Raw genomic sequence first — 17,942 nt, 5'->3', positions numbered from 1 at the left:
CAAACGGGAGAAGTCAAAAATTAATATCGCACACATAGATTGTATCTTTAAAAAAAGAAAAAAAAACGTAAAGCGGAAGGAACACCATGCCTAGTAAAAGCAATTCCATGATCCCAAAGGCTATCTCCAGTATGCCTAGAAAGTTCTTCGAAAGATAGTTTTTCAACCTTACTATTAATGTCTAACTCAGCTTCTTTAGTTAATGCCTTCAGCTTATCAATTTCTTCTTTCAATACCTTTTTTCAGTCCCAGGTCTTTCCTCACTGTGGTGTTCCAGATCCTTGTCGATTTTCCTCCAACCTTACTACTGTTCTCATGCAAGAGAATCTCTCGCCGCTTTGCATTCCCAAAAGATTAGTCTTGGGTCTAGACTTCACTGTCACTTCAAATTTATGTGCAGCCCTGTAATCAGTGCAGAAATAATCCTTGTTCTCCATATCCTTTAAATTACCTCAAGTCTTGTCACATTCTACATGTACCCACACCTGAAACCCATCAAACCAATCCAATTTCCCTCATCTGGGTGATACCAAATCTTATTGCAAATCCCACAGTGGAGCTTAGCACAATGTTTACCAAGTAACTGCTGTGAATTCTCTTTTATCTTTTTTGCACTTCCGTATGGAAGATTCATTCCACAACTTTCACAAAGGATCCCTGATATGTCGACAATCTGGAATTTTGATTGACATCCTTGTTCGTGATTTGAATCAGCAACCTCATGGCATGTACAAGGAACAGATTTGTCCGAAGCAAAGTGACCACTACTACTCACAGGAGAAAAACCATCCTTAGCTAAGAAAGCTTCCTCAATAACCATTTGAAGATCTCTAGATACTTGTACCTAGATAATTGAATTTGCCCTTGAAATCTTTCTAGGTAATCTAAGGGGAAAATCATCCCTGGATTTACCCATGAAGATGCTCTTTCATTACTAGACTTCCAAAAAAAAATAACACAAATAGCCCCATTCATATCAGACATGGCACTTGATTGTTCGTTTGGGTTCCCAAATCTAACAAAACCATAGCCTTTAGAGTGCCCAGTAAGCTTAACAGTCACAATTTTTGCACCCTTAACTGATGAATATCGACTCTTGAATGTCTCTTATAGCAGGTAATCTATAACATCTGCTGCCAAATCTCTTACAAAAATTGTGTAATTAGAACCATCATCTCCACATCTGTCACATGCTCCACATGATGCCCAATAAGTCTGAAAGTTTGCTCAACATTCGGCATCATTTGACCATTGTAAGTTTAAAGAACTTGTTTATTTGTTGCACAGGTTATAAACTCAATAAAATGATAACTCTCAGATAGCCCGGTCTGCTTATTCCTAATAACTTTTACCGAAACAACCTCTCCAGTATGGTGATGTGTTCATTTCATATAAGATTTTTATCGTAGTTTGATACACATCTTATCCCATTTCATGTGCATATATCTCATGTTTTCATCTATTTATGGTTCGTTTTAATACTTTTATAGTTTAAAGAGTTGCTTTTATTATTTCTTTGAGTGAAAATCGAGTTCAAAGATCACTTCCTCAGCACATTTCAACTACCATGTCCATGGTCATCTTAAGGTGGTTGTGTCCAACATTTCAGATCTCACAGCTTACGCCATGGGAGGTCGTGCCAACGGGCACGCCCATGGTGGAGTCTCAAGATTTCCATAATTTGCACCACGGGGCAAGCTGTACCGGCAGGCACGGCCATGGCAGTCTTAGAATTTCACAACTTCCACCATGTGCAGGACTTGCCAGCTGTCATGGTCATGCCGCCTCTTGACAGCAGTCAACTCGACACGATAGGCTATATCAACAAGCATGGTCGTGTCGAGCGCCTGCAAGTCACCTATAAAAGCCTGATTTTGATTTAAAGGAGGGGATCTTGATTAGGAGTCACTCAAGGGCCCCAGAAGACTTCGGAGAACATATATGAGGGATTTTTTACACCTTCTCGTCCAGAATTCAGTTTTGAGAGCATCCGAAGACAATCCAATGCATTGAGACTAAGCTTTCCTTCGCTTTTATGAATTTATCTTGATTAAACTTGTTTTAATGATGATCTTTGGTTGCAACTCTAAGTTTAATGAGTAGACTCTTGATTTTAAGATCAGGGATTAGCTCTTTTGATATGTAAATACTATATATTGAATCTATTGAGTTTGAATGTTTCTTATTCAATCATGTGTGTGTTTGTGGTCTAGACCTACCATGTATACATGATCCTAATGCCAAAAGCACAAGATTCTTATCCCATTTTGTATAGAGGGGAGCCGAAAGGAGAACATAATCCTCTGACTTGTAGAAATCTGAGACATTGAGAGTCACTTACGAAAGTAGAACAGTATGTCGAAAGGAGCAATAGGCTATCATAGATATTAATAGATCGATTCCAATTTGTCACCATACAGTCAGAGAAGGCAACTCGAAGGTTGTGGGATTACGTGACAAGGATCTCCTTAAGAAAGCAATCCCCCAACTTTGTTGCTCTAAAAATAGATGACGAATTGAAACGAATACGCCAATGTAGTCCAAAAAGTTCATATCGGATACTATAGGATAGTCTACTTACATAAACAACCATTAAAAATAGGAAAACAAACATATATTACATGTTTACAATCATTATGGTGAAACTAAAGTCTTAGAATCGCTTTTTCCTCTCGAATTCTCTTATCTCACTCAATACTCTTTCTTCGCCTTATTATGTGACCCTTTCTCCTTAGATTTCTTGCTTTTACACAACTCAACATCATGATTAGTCTAGACATTTGTTTAGATAATTAATACTTAATCATCAATTCTTGTAGATTCGATCTTTTATTACTTGACGACAAAATCATATAATTACGATTTGACCACATCAAGTTGTTAGTGTCCTTGATGGGGATTGATTTTGGTTAATATTAGTTACATTATGAATTGATTAGAGTAGATTGTTCTACTTCACAGTTTTTATTTGCATTTGTTTACAATTTTCTTAATATTGTTTCTTTTACTTTTTTAGGAAATTAGTTTAGTTCATGGAAAGAACCACAAGGTTAAGGGATTTATTGTCATTTAACTCAAAGATTGATCGTACTTTTTATCGAAGACTAATTGAACAAAGAGCAATGAATCAAAATTAGATACCCCTGAACCTTAACATAGCAAATAATAACAACTGACCGCTTAGATAATATGGAGCACCAAGTTTGAGAGGATTAAGATCCAATATTATCAGACCAACTATTAAGGCAAGCAACATTAGTCTTACGAAAGCCTTAATACATATTGTCCAGCAGTTCCAATTTAGTAGAACGTCCGTGGAAAATCCTAATTTACATTTAAAATATTTTCTAGATATTTGTGCAACTTATAAGCCAAATGGGGTGTCTACATATGCTATAAGACTAGGGATATTCCCATTTTCATTAAGGGACAAGGTTATGATCTGGTTATTGTCGCTTCACGATGAGAGTATAGCAACTTAGGATCAATACAAATTGAGATTTCTGAGCAAGTGCTTCCCTCTTGGCAAGACCGTTCATATGTGACATCTTATAACTAATTTTATGCAAAAGGATGGTGAATCATTGTTTGAGCCATGGGATTGATATAAGACTTTATTACAATAGTTCCACAACATCAACTTGAAAGATGGTTGATCCTTCATATATTTTATAATAGGATTTCTTATGCTGCTAAGATTTCACTTGACTCAGCTACTGGGGCAGCTCTTATGAACAAAACATTAGAAGAAGCTGAAAAAAAATGATGAAATAGGTAACACAGAACTTGGAACGATCGGCCCGACCCCATGGAAGTTTTCCATCGGCTGCTAAAGTAAATCAAGAAGTATTCACAGTGAGCAACCCAGAAGCCCAGCATCCTGTGATTGCTCAATCCCTCAAATGCGTCATAGCTAAGGATCGAACCGTGGGTGTCTGGTTGATATCTTAGAACCCTTCCGCTGCACCATAGCCCTGAGGGCAGAAGAAGCTGAAGATAATATTGAGAGGGTAACATTCAATTATCATCAATGGGTTACTAAGAGAAGTGTCCCTTGCAAACTTCAGGGATTTATTCGATAGATTCTATGGATTTCATGGCTATAAGATTGGATGCTATGAGCAAATGTTTAGATTCATTAAGTGTAAGCCGAGTAAATATCGTCAATGTGTATTGTGATATTTGTGAAATTTTGGGGCACTCTGGAGAAAATTACTCAATTTTAACAACCATTCAAGGTGACCATATGGAACATGTGGACACAATCAATAACTTCAACTCATGAGAGAACAACCCTTATTCTAGCACTTACAATCCAGGATGGCAGAACCACCTAATTTTTTTTTACCGATCAAATCAAGGTCAATTTTAGAATCTCAACAACAACAACCACAAAAGCCCAACATGGAGAAGATGATGGACCAATTTATAACAACCCAATCAGAAGCAAATGAAAAATTTTGACAACAACACTCTAACCATGAGGTCATGATTAAAGAGTTGAAGACTTCGGTTGATACTCTTACAAGTCATATGAAGATGTTGGAGAACCAAGTAATGAGTGGCAAGCACAATTTCAAGAACTTTGGGAAAATTTCTGTGACAACCAGAGACAAATCCGGTAGAACATTGTAATGTCATAAATTTGAGGAGTGGAAAAGTATTACAAAATTCATTTGAAGGCATGAAGGATGTAAGAGAAGATCTTGTCAAACAAGTTGATGCATCTATGCCTACAGTGGTAGAAAATGAGTTGAGTAAATCAAAGGAACCAAAAGAAGGCATCTTTCTATGACTTTCAGTGTGTGCTTATCAACCACCAATTACATTTCCACAATTCTTGGCGAAGACAAAGCAAGATGAAGAATTTGGAAAATTTTTGGAGATGATGAAGAAATTTTTTAGAGGTATTGTTACTTGATGTTTTGCACCAAATGCCACAATTTATAAAATACATGAAAGAAATCATCTCGCATAAGAGGAAAATAGAGTCATATGACCGTTACACTTATTGAGAAGTGTAGTGCCATCATTGAAAATGAACATCATCTAAAGCTGAAAGATCTAGGAAGTTTTTCCATTCCATGCGCCATCAAGGATAAAAAGATAAATAAAGTTTTTTGTGATCTTAGATCTAATGTGAGTTTAATGTCATACTCAATGTGCAAGAAGCTAGGTCTGGGGGACCTAAAACTCACGACAATGACCTTACAACTAACCAACCATTCTTGTCAGTATCCTTTGGGAATTCTAGAGGATGTCCAGGTAAAAATTGATTTCGTGGTGCTAACCAACTTTGTCATTTTGGAGATGGAGGAAGACCCCCCTATACCTGTCATACTTGGAAGACTCTTCCTGGCCACCACTAGGGTAATTATAAATGTAAAAAATCATTAACTCTCATTTGTAATGGGAAATAACAAGTTAGAGTTTGACCTATCAATGCTACCAAATGATTTTCATGAAGATGACCAAGGAGAGGAAGGCAATTTTTACACAAAGGATCATCTTGAAAGACCTCATGACATAGAATCGAATATTGATCCTTTGAAACACAACAAAAATGTGATTCCAACAAGAGCCAAAACAAGAGAGGAGTCTTCTCATTCTAGATCACTCGAAGGAGGAGAAAGGAACCCCCTCAAAGCTAAAGCTTTGAGTTGAGTTGAGAAAAGGGTCGAGCTAAGGACCTTAACCAAGCGCTTCTTGGAGACAACTCAAGATTTTGTTACTTAAATCTTTGAAGTTTATGTTCATTAATCTTTAATTTTGACTATTTTTTATTAAGTTGTTTTGTTTTGTAGGCCATTGAACAACCACAAGTGACACCTAAGGGTTCTTGAGTCTTCCATGGGTAGGTCATGCCATCTGGCACAACCTTGCCAAAATTTTAAACTCCACAATGAGTGTCATGAGGGATAGTTCCACAACATCAACTTGAAAGATGGTTGATCCTTCATATATTTTATAATAGGATTTCTTATGCTGCTAAGATTTCACTTGACTCAGCTACTGGGGCAGCTCTTATGAACAAAACATTAGAAGAAGCTGAAAAAAAATGATGAAATAGGTAACACAGAACTTGGAACGATCGGCCCGACCCCATGGAAGTTTTCCATCGGCTGCTAAAGTAAATCAAGAAGTATTCACAGTGAGCAACCCAGAAGCCCAGCATCCTGTGGTTGCTCAATCCCTCAAATGCGTCATAGCTAAGGATCGAACCGTGGGTGTCTGGTTGATATCTTAGAACCCTTCCGCTGCACCATAGCCCTGAGGGCAGAAGAAGCTGAAGATAATATTGACAGGGTAACATTCAATTATCATCAATGGGTTACTAAGAGAAGTGTCCCTTGCAAACTTCAGGGATTTATTCGATAGATTCTATGGATTTCATGGCTATAAGATTGGATGCTATGAGCAAATGTTTAGATTCATTAAGTGTAAGCCGAGTAAATATCGTCAATGTGTATTGTGATATTTGTGAAATTTTGGGGCACTCTGGAGAAAATTACTCAATTTTAACAACCATTCAAGGTGACCATATGGAACATGTGGACACAATCAATAACTTCAACTCATGAGAGAACAACCCTTATTCTAGCACTTACAATCCAGGATGGCAGAACCACCTAAATTTTTTTTACCGATCAAATCAAGGTCAATTTTAGAATCTCAACAACAACAACCACAAAAGCCCAACATGGAGAAGATGATGGACCAATTTATAACAACCCAATCAGAAGCAAATGAAAAATTTTGACAACAACACTCTAACCATGAGGTCATGATTAAAGAGTTGAAGACTTCGGTTGATACTCTTACAAGTCATATGAAGATGTTGGAGAACCAAGTAATGAGTGGCAAGCACAATTTCAAGAACTTTGGGAAAATTTCTGTGACAACCAGAGACAAATCCGGTAGAACATTGTAATGTCATAAATTTGAGGAGTGGAAAAGTATTACAAAATTCATTTGAAGGCATGAAGGATGTAAGAGAAGATCTTGTCAAACAAGTTGATGCATCTATGCCTACAGTGGTAGAAAATGAGTTGAGTAAATCAAAGGAACCAAAAGAAGGCATCTTTCTATGACTTTCAGTGTGTGCTTATCAACCACCAATTACATTTCCACAATTCTTGGCGAAGACAAAGCAAGATGAAGAATTTGGAAAATTTTTGGAGATGATGAAGAAATTTTTTAGAGGTATTGTTACTTGATGTTTTGCACCAAATGCCACAATTTATAAAATACATGAAAGAAATCATCTCGCATAAGAGGAAAATAGAGTCATATGACCGTTACACTTATTGAGAAGTGTAGTGCCATCATTGAAAATGAACATCATCTAAAGCTGAAAGATCTAGGAAGTTTTTCCATTCCATGCGCCATCAAGGATAAAAAGATAAATAAAGTTTTTTGTGATCTTAGATCTAATGTGAGTTTAATGTCATACTCAATGTGCAAGAAGCTAGGTCTGGGGGACCTAAAACTCACGACAATGACCTTACAACTAACCAACCATTCTTGTCAGTATCCTTTGGGAATTCTAGAGGATGTCCAGGTAAAAATTGATTTCGTGGTGCTAACCAACTTTGTCATTTTGGAGATGGAGGAAGACCCCCCTATACCTGTCATACTTGGAAGACTCTTCCTGGCCACCACTAGGGTAATTATAAATGTAAAAAATCATTAACTCTCATTTGTAATGGGAAATAACAAGTTAGAGTTTGACCTATCAATGCTACCAAATGATTTTCATGAAGATGACCAAGGAGAGGAAGGCAATTTTTACACAAAGGATCATCTTGAAAGACCTCATGACATAGAATCGAATATTGATCCTTTGAAACACAACAAAAATGTGATTCCAACAAGAGCCAAAACAAGAGAGGAGTCTTCTCATTCTAGATCACTCGAAGGAGGAGAAAGGAACCCCCTCAAAGCTAAAGCTTTGAGTTGAGTTGAGAAAAGGGTCGAGCTAAGGACCTTAACCAAGCGCTTCTTGGAGACAACTCAAGATTTTGTTACTTAAATCTTTGAAGTTTATGTTCATTAATCTTTAATTTTGACTATTTTTTATTAAGTTGTTTTGTTTTGTAGGCCATTGAACAACCACAAGTGACACCTAAGGGTTCTTGAGTCTTCCATGGGTAGGTCATGCCATCTGGCACAACCTTGCCAAAATTTTAAACTCCACAATGAGTGTCATGAGGGATCGTGTCAGTCGATACAACTATGGCCAAAATTTGTAGAAAATCTGAAAACCCACATAATATACCACAGGGCAAGGTGTGGGGAGTCTGCACAACACAGAACTCGATAGACAGTCCATGCTAACGGGCACAGTCATGCAGGTGAACCTAATATAGATATTTGTCCGCTATGACCTCAAACCCTATCCATGTCACCATTACCACACCCGTGTGCACTATAGAACACCCCAAGCTCTTCATCTTACCCCTCTAGATCATGTATTTAAGCCCCTTCTTGACTAACCTCCACATCTCCCTTCTTTGTGTGATCACACCTTCAAAAAAGCCTCCTTTTTAAGTCCTAGTTCCATATTTTGAGAGCTTTTTGATTTTTCCTATCATTTGAAGCAAGGATGAAGAGGAAAAGGCAAGGAGAATCATCCACCTCAAAGAATAAAGGAAAGGAAAAGGCACACGACTTGGGTAATAATCTTTTTGGAATTATTTTTCATGATGATAATCATAAAGCACGTTTTGATCTTCTTATGAAATGAAAGATTGTACCCACAAGATATTTAGATGAGCATGTTTTGGGAGTCCTAGGGATTAAGATTGAAATATCTCGGTTAATTAGTAAGGAGAGTTGGGATGAATTGATGAGTATTTTTGTCCTACTTATGCTAGGATGTCCCTTGAATTCTTGAGTTCTTTGGAGACTAAAATTTTGAGTGGGGGGAATTGTGAGGAGGGGAGGATCACCTTCCGAATATTCAATGATGACTATAAGTGGAGTTTGAAAAAATTCAATTATTGTTTTGGATTTCCTACTGAAGTGGAGAGAAGATTGCCTAGATATTTTGAAGCAACTACGTTTTTGCATGAATTGACTGGATTGAGTCACTATGATCCATCAAGGGCTAAAGCTTCCCAACTTCAAAATCTCGTATTTTGCTACCTCCATAGAGTAATCGAAAATACTTTTTTTGGAAGAGGAGATAATGAAGGGGTTGTGAGGCTTAGTGAACTCTTGTGCCTTTGGTGTATGTTGCATGGAGAGAATATCAATTTTGACTCCCATTTTGTTAGGCACCTTGTCAAGGCTAGGAAAGCCTCTTCTGGGAAAATACTGGTTGGTGGGCTAATTACCAACATTGTTGAAAGCCTCGGTTATGATATGGGTGATTTGGAGAGCATAGAGGGAGTTCGAGTATTGATATAGGGATATCTTTAGCCACTAAGATGTTTATTCATTATGGAGATTCATTTGGTATTGTGATGAAAGATCGTGCACCCTTTATATTATGAAATATCAAATACACCACTATAACCAACCTCGAGAACTGGAGGTTAGAGCCAGTCCCACCGATCTCTCAATCTAAGGAGCCACATTTACCACCCTCTTAGATGCCTCATGTGCTTTTAGTCCACCCTGACAGGGAGAGACTGTTAGTATAATTTGCACTAATAATCTAACTCAGATTTGATGAATGACAAGGGGATTAAAGTTAGAGTGTTATTGTGATCTAATGCATTTACCAAGCGTGCAAAGGTTGAAGTGTCTAGAGAACCTGACGCCAGGATGAAACCCAACTAGATCTGAGGACCTGATAGTTGGTACGAAGCCCAGCTAGGTCAAAGGGCCGATCTGATATCTAGCAAGAAGTCCAACTAGGTCCGTGAGGCTTGACATTTGGCCGAAGTCCAGTTGAGTCTATGAACCTGATAACTAGCATGAAGACATGGTAGGTCGAGAGGCTAGTCAACTGACTACAAGTTGGTGAGTGAACGTAAGTCGCTAGAGGAGAGTGACTCACTGAGAATGCGCCCGGATTGAGGGACAATAGGCGTCGGTTCAGTCTAGGTCCATTTTGAATCCCTAAACTGAGACCTTGACTAGCTCCTAATCTCGGAAAGATATGAAATAATTAATACTCCTTATTATGATTGTACTATAACTTATTTTGTAGGTCAGATATTGTCGTGTTGGACTAATCTAACTTGCAGGGCAAAAGGAGCAAAAAAGGCCTCGAGTGAATAGTACCTGAGACACCTTCAAGCATTGGAAGGCGCCTTCGCATTGTTTATTGAAGGCACCTTTGGTGTTATGGAAGGCGCCTTCAAAGGGATAAAATCTAGACTTTATCGTAGATGAACGAGCTATTCGGGATAAAGTTTTGACCATTGAAGGCACCTTCAATGCAATGGAAGGCGCCTTCCACACCCTTTAAAAGGGTATATCGAGGATCATTCAAGACAGAACTTTGATACAAGTTTCTACGTGTCTGTTCGGCTTTCCGACTGCTCGGCTTACTGTTGCTACCCTACTATGATTCTGCTACATCCGACTACCATCAAGAAGCCATCCAAACACAAAGCTCGAGATAACCATCTACAAGAGTGTTTGGTAACGATAATTTAATTACTGTACTTAATTTCTACAAATAGAAAGTGTAGCCTGTTATACTCTTCCAATTCTCATGTACTCAATTCTCTTTTCTGGTGGTCCCGGAGAAGATTTTTAGTAGATTACCCGTCGATAGATCCGCGGGACCTGGGTCTTGGAGTAGGAGTTGTCAAAGGCTCCGAATAAAGTAAAACTGAATCTGTCTTTTTACTTGCTTTTAATTTTTGTATTTTTCCGCTGTGTATACTTTGATTTCGAAACGAAAATAAAAGTTTTTAAAACCACGTGATTCACCCCCCCCCCTCTCATGTGCGTCTTGATCCAACAGAGACCTTTTGTAGATAGAGAAGAGTGACCAATATTTAAGGATGAGCCGTCCACTTTCAACACTGAATCAGTTAGACCATCTTTTTCTCATTCTGAGTATCCTACAGTTCTCTTTATATATGATTTTTATGATTTTTGTTCTAGCCTTGACAGTGTCCATGCAGAGCAGGTTGTTACGAGGCAATATCTGAAGAAACAAGAGGGACACTGGAGTAGTGGATTAAATGGCCTAATGAGACACTTCCACATGGCAGAGATGCATTATAATGAGGTCGAGTTGTATTTTGAAGCTGAGGCAAGAAGGAGGCAAAAAGAGACAACCTTTAGGCAAGGAGGAAAGAAGAGATAACCTTTAGGCAAGATCAAAGAAAGATTTAGGATGAGATGAAGCAATTCATGTATGAACAATGGTATCAATGGGGAAGAGGATACCATGAGGAGAAAAGGAGATTACAACCTCTCAGATTGAGCATATGTATCTATGGCATCATTGCCTCAACTCCCAAATTTCAGCAATGATGAGATGTCTTCCCTTCCTAATTTCCCTCCTTGTCCTCCATGTTAGTTAGCTTTATTGGAAGAGCGCCTCATTTTCAGCATTAGCTTCTCTTTCTTTTGTCAGTATTGTTGGATGAGCTTGTTCTTAGTGTTTTTGTTATATCTTGTTAGTTTGATAGTTGATGTTAGCATGCACCATATTATGTTTTATTCATGTTTTTCTTTTTTGATTTTAATTTGAAGCACATATGCATAGCTTTGTCCTCTAAGCAAAATTGATGTGTTTAATCTTGATGATACCATGTGAATACACTTCCTTACTTTTAGTAATTCATATTCTCCTTGTAGCAAGATTATAAAAGCGTTGTTGAGTTGATAATGGTTGACCAAATGCTTACTTGATGATTTGACCATTTCACTTCACTTATGGCTTGTTTTTAAAGAGTAGATTTAGTACAACATAGTCATGATTCTTCCTGTTGGACTAGTACCTTTGTGGTCATAGGTGACTCTCTCCTAACATTTTAATTACTAGATTATACTCGGATTTGTGTCAACCCATTTGAAAAAATTAAAATCCCATGTATATAAAAAAAAGAGCAAATTATTGTGGGTGGAAAAGAGAAAATAAAAAATTGAAAAAAAATCAATAAAATACTTTGAGTGACAAAAATGGGATATAAAAAACATTTTCATGTGTGGAAATGATAAAATGTACCTTTGAGACCGAGTTGGGTTACTAGGAAAACACTTGTCAATTTCTCTGAATACTGAGCATACCTTTGAGACTTTATGTTGGGAAGAGGAGCTGAACCTTCCATATGACAGATAAGTATCTAACATTGGAAACCTTGGGAACACAATGGAATGACGATATGACTTAGAGCAGAATTTGAAAACTTTAGGAGCAAACTATTCACTATGCACTTAAACTTTCTTGTTAGGCTTGATGAAAATAATTGAATGCCTTCGCTTAATGATAATATTACTCGACAAGATTACATGAACTTATTCAAGTTGGGAGATGATTATTCACATGAATTCTTGATATTGATGTTTGTCTGAGGACAAGCATTGGTCTAGGGGATTTTGATGTGTGCATTTTATATAGGATTTTTATCATAGTTTGATATACATCTTATCCCATTTCATGTACATATATCTCATGTTTTCATCTATTTATTCTTAATTTTAATACTTTTATAGTTTAGAGAGTTGTGTTTGTTATTTTTCTTTGATAGGATGTGAAGGGGAGTGAAAACGGAGTTCAAAGATCACTTCTCAAGCACATTTCAATTGCCATGGTCGTAGCCATCCTACGGTGGTTATGTCTAACATTTCAGACCTCACAGCTTGTGACATGGGAGACCATGTTAGCAGACACAACCATGGCAGAGTCCCATAATTTCCATAGCTTGCACCATGGGCAAGCCATCCTAGCAGGCACAGCCATGGCAGAGTCCTAAAATTTCACATCTTATGCCACGGGCAAGTTGTGCCATCTAGCATAGCCATGTCGCCGCCCAACAGTAGTCACAGTGCCTAACATAGTAGATCGTACTAGCAGATATGGATGTGTCGGGTGGCTGGAAATCACCTATAAAAGCCTAATTTGGATCTAAAGGAGGGGATCTCAATTAGGAGCCACTCAAGGGCCCCAAAAAGACTTCAAAGAGTAGATATAAGAGATTTTCGATGCCTTCACACCCAAAATTCAATTTATAGAGCATTCAAAGACAATCTGACAAATCAAGACTAAGTTTTTCTCCTCTTTTCTTGATTTATCTTGATTGAACTTATCTTAATGATGATCTCTTATTGTAACTTCAAATTTATAGAGTAGACTCTTGATTCTAGGGTTAGGGATTAACTTTTTTGATATGTAAATACTACTTGTTGAATCTATTGAGTTTGAATATTTCTTATTTAATCATGTGTGTATTTGTGGTCTAGGCTTACTATGTATATGTGATCTATTGGTGCAATCAACCTCTAAGGTTTCGTTGTTTGATAATATATCAATGTCAGGTCAGGTTGACAAAGGATTAATCTAAATAGGACTTGATATTTGGAAGAGTGAAGTCTAGTCAAGACTAGATGATTAGAAATGATAAGTCCTAATTAGATGTTAGGTAGCTGATAAGTTTACTGAGTGAAACCAGGCAATGAAAGTCCTAGTGAGTGAAGTCAGACCCTAGTGAGTGAAGCTAGATGGTGGAAGTCCTGGTGAGTGAAGCCAGACAATAGAAGTCCTAATGAGTGAAGCTAGTTCGTAGTGACTGAAGTCAGACAATGGAAGTTCTAGTAAGTGAAGTTAGGCAACCCTATGGGGAGGTAATCCTAGATAATAAGAAGTCTTAGAGGAGTAAACTCTAAGCATATGTGACTAACTAGTTTCTAATCAACCCCGCACAATCGACCAAACCAGCGAATTCTTAATACTACTAACATTATTTTACTTTACTATTTTATATCTATTATGCTAACACAGTATTATAGATAAGTAATAGTAGATTAGATTGATCAAACACTAAACAAAACTAGAGAAAGTCCAAACAGGTCTGGAGGACCAGATGTTTGGCAGGTAAGGTTAGGTAAGCACTAGAGGAGAGTGATCTAGTGATGACGAGCCCCAATAGGACTGTAGGCACTGGTCCAGCTTAAATCTATTTTAGAAGTCTATGTTGAGACCCTAACTAGATCCTAGTCTTAGTAAGACAGGATCTAAGTCATAAATTTATTTATTTTTGAGCTAACTCTATTTTATAGGGTATTTTTGTCATTTAGACTAATATATTTTGCAGAAGCTAAAGTGTAAAAGTTAGCCTCGGATGAGCAGTGCTCGAGGATTCTCGAAACTATGGGGAGGTGCCTCGGAGCTAAATGAAGGAGCCCTGGATAGGGCAGAGGCACCCTCATGCAGAGAGAATTTGATGATAAAGTTTTGCTAAGAGGAGACACCTCAGAGCGTACTAGAGGCACCTCGGAGCACATTAGATGCTCCTCAAAGCTGATGGAGGTGCCCTTGCATGGATAAAGGTCGAACACTACAAATCGGATAAACGCTAATGGAGGTGCCCTGGACCCTTGGAGGCGCCTCCAACACGACTTAAAAAAAGGGTTTCATCAGCCTTCATAAAACAACAATTACTAATACGATTCAAGTTTTGTTGCACTTCTGAAATGAAAATACTCTGCTGCATTAAAACTTTAATGATGCAAGAATGGCACGTCGCCGCTATGTCTTCAAATGAGCCTAGACTTAGGTAATGTGTAGTTATTGCATTATATTACTCTTGCTTTTTTCTGCACATTATATTCTAAGGTTGGTAGTCTTATTACAAACTTATCTTTTGTAAAGAAATGATTTGATAGTGAATTACCCATCGAAAAGGTCCAAAAGACTTGGGCCTTGGAGTAGGAATTGACGAAAACTCTGAACCAAGTAAAAATAATTGTGTTGTTTTCTATTTCTTAGTTGTATTTTCCACTACACGCTCATTTTAAAAAGTCAAAAAAGAAACATTTTTAAAATCACGTGACTTAACCTCCTCCCCCTCTCACATGCCTACGATCCTACATGATCTTAATGTCAAAAACATAAGATTTGTATCCTATGAGATGTGGAATGAAGAGAAAGGAGAATCTAATCCTATAACATGTAGAAATCCGTGACATGGAGAATCGCCTATGAAAGTAGGCTGGTATGCCACGAGGAGCAATAGGCCATTATAAATTTTAATAGTTAATCGGTTCCAATTCGCCGCCATGCAATAAGAGCAGGTAACTCGGGGGGTTGTAGGATTACGTGATAGGGATCTCCTTAAGAAAACAATCTCTTAGCTCTATTACTCTGAATATAGACGACGAATTGGGACGGATACGTCGAATGGATACATCGACCTAGTTCTAAAATTTCACATCATATACTATAGAATAGTCTACCTACATAAACAACTATTAAGGATAGAAAACTAAACATAGATTAGGTATTTATAATCATTGTAGTGAAACCAAAATCCTAGAATCACTTTTTTCTGTCAAATTCTCTCATATCACTCTCCTTTCTCTTCTCTATCTCACTCAATACTCTTTTTTCACCATATTCTCTTACCCTTTCTCCTTAGATTTCTTATTTTTACACAACTCAACCTCACGATTAGTCTAGACAATTGCATTTATTTAGTAGGCTAATATTTAATCATCAATCCCTGTGCATTCGATCTTTAATTACTTGACAACGAAATCATGCACTTGCAATTTGACGATGTTATATTGGCAAAGCAACCATAGAGATAACTCTCATCCATCTAGTATTATAAGTCGCCCATCCACAACATCCAGATCTCATCTATAGACGTCCCTTCAGGGTTGTACAGTAGTTAAGGTATAGGGTGTTACCACATGAGATCTTGGGGTTAAAACTTGGCATGTCCGAGCATGCCTTCTCCCATGCCTTGGCCACCTGCACTAATGACTAGTAGTCACCCGTGATTTACCTCCTCCATATTCCCGACACTTCATGGAGTCAAGAGGGAGATGTTGCTGTTGTGCCTAATGTTCTTGGTCTTCTTGTGGTTGCGCTCGGGTTCCTTCATGGCCTTGATGATAAGGGCAGTGGCGGAGGGGAATACAGTAACTTTGGCCTGACAGTTCTGCACGGTGAGTTTGTCTATGACACAAAGGCCCTTCCAGTCATTGGCGGTCTCCTTGACGATGTCCTCTCCCACCACCTTTGGGGAGAGACCCAAGGGGTTGATCTTCGGCACCAAGGGGCTGGTGGCACCCACTTCACCGCTAGCGACACAGACGAAGACATCCATTACTTGTGACGAATCTAACTTGGGTGGCATCGCATCGTCAGCCTCCTTAGCAGAAATGACCTTGAAGGCTAGGGTTTCAGGGCGAATGTCAGTGGGCACAAGCATAGCGGAGATCTTCTCCTTTTTAGGTACAACAGAGGCGATGGAGGTGGAAGAAGGGAAATTGGCAAAGATTTTCCCCGCCATGATGGCACTGGCTGAACAGTAGAAAGAGGATGGGAGGATTCGTTGAGGGAGTTCAAATGAAGAACAACCACAGTAGGCTCATAAATTGGGAGGATATCTCTCACAACTTGCAGCGTGTCAAATTTATCAACTTCTTCAATCAACAAAGTTTCAGGGACATCATAAAATACCTTGTTAACTTCTTCTTTCAAATCATTTTAGAATTCGTGAAGATAATCTTGGGCATCGAAACCTAATCATCCTTGGAATGAATTTTGAGAATACCCTAATAGAAGAAAGTGATCTTTCCTCTTTTCCTTCATCTACTCCCAATCTTTGATCTTGGTTTTACCTCTCTCATAAGCACCGTAAGTGCTCCTACTATGACAATGTTAGCCCTTTGAGTTTGAAGGCAACCAATTACACCTTCATCTAATTTGAAACTTGTTTATAGTTGAAGATCTACTCCACTTTTTTATCTAACAATAAAACACTTTGTCTGTGAAGTATCAAATAATTTGGATAGATCAACTTGAAATCTAAGGTCTCCATGTTAATCCTCTCGATCATGTGTCTCACGATCTTCATATATTCGCTCCATTTCTGCTAGACATTGGGATAAATCTATGACTTGCCTCTGTAAATCATATCAGGTTGAATCTACAATTGTCAGCTTTGATACCAACTGGCGTTGAACAGGATAGCGATTATTCGGTAGATTGACAAGAAGACGGAATTGAGAAGAAGACAAAAAGAGAAACCACCAAAAGGAAACTTTTTATTAAAAATAGAGGACTATTCTTCAATTAGATATATAGCTATGTATATAGACTCTAAACCTTAAGAGCCAAAAAATAAAAGAAATCCTAACATATGGACTCCAATTCATATCTTCTAGAGAAAAGAAAGAAATTTTAAAATAAAAAAAAATTAACAAACTCATAATATAAAACCCCTAAACATACTCGAAATATAAAAAGATAGAAATAATCAAAAATACCTTAAATACCAACAAAATAAAAATTACTAAAATAATAATAATAATAATCTACGGATCCTTCTATATCATTAATGTTGGTAGAATATCTTTCTTGTAATTTTAGGTGTAAATGCACATTGCAATATTTTTATCAAGAATTACTTGCTCATAAATCAAAAAAAAAATATAAAGAAAGTTTTATAGTAAATTAAATAATAAAATTTCTTTATATTCTGATATTTAGAGTGACCCTTGGTAAACTCATTCATATATGGGTCTTTGATGAATTATTGTTAGACAATTCAAAACTATTTATTAGATGTCGAGTCTTTCATAAAGTACACATTACACTTCTCACAATATTTTAAAATATATTAATAATATTAATGTATATTTATTTTCATACAAATGGAATACATATTCTAGTATTTAGAAAATTTTGAAAGTATTTAATGATGCAATTAAATAACTTTTAATTATTTATTATAATTTATAAAATTATAATTTAAAACATGCATTAGAAATTAATATATATAAAATATAAAATATTAGTG

The 17,942-nt window shown here is 37.3% G+C and overlaps 1 protein-coding gene and 1 pseudogene across 1 annotated transcript; both read right to left on the bottom strand.

Annotated features, from left to right (window-relative positions):
* Positions 1-260: 260 nt before the first annotated feature.
* On the bottom strand, positions 261-15,945 carry LOC122043694 (annotated as a pseudogene).
* Positions 15,942-16,274, bottom strand: LOC122043685 (60S ribosomal protein L12-like). The gene has a single exon (XM_042604286.1). The coding sequence runs from the start codon at positions 16,272-16,274 to the stop codon at positions 15,942-15,944; it is 333 nt and encodes a 110-aa protein (XP_042460220.1).
* Between the last annotated feature and the right edge of the window lie 1,668 nt (positions 16,275-17,942).

Source organism: Zingiber officinale, chromosome 1B, assembly GCF_018446385.1.
Source record: "Zingiber officinale cultivar Zhangliang chromosome 1B, Zo_v1.1, whole genome shotgun sequence".
Classification (NCBI taxonomy): Eukaryota; Viridiplantae; Streptophyta; class Magnoliopsida; order Zingiberales; family Zingiberaceae; genus Zingiber; species Zingiber officinale.
This window is presented reverse-complemented; position numbering and strand designations above follow the sequence as displayed.

Coding starts and splice junctions, on each gene's coding strand:
- LOC122043685 (XM_042604286.1), bottom strand. CDS start 16,274: ATGCCACCCAAGTTAGATTCGTCACAAGTAATGGATGTCTTCGTCTGT.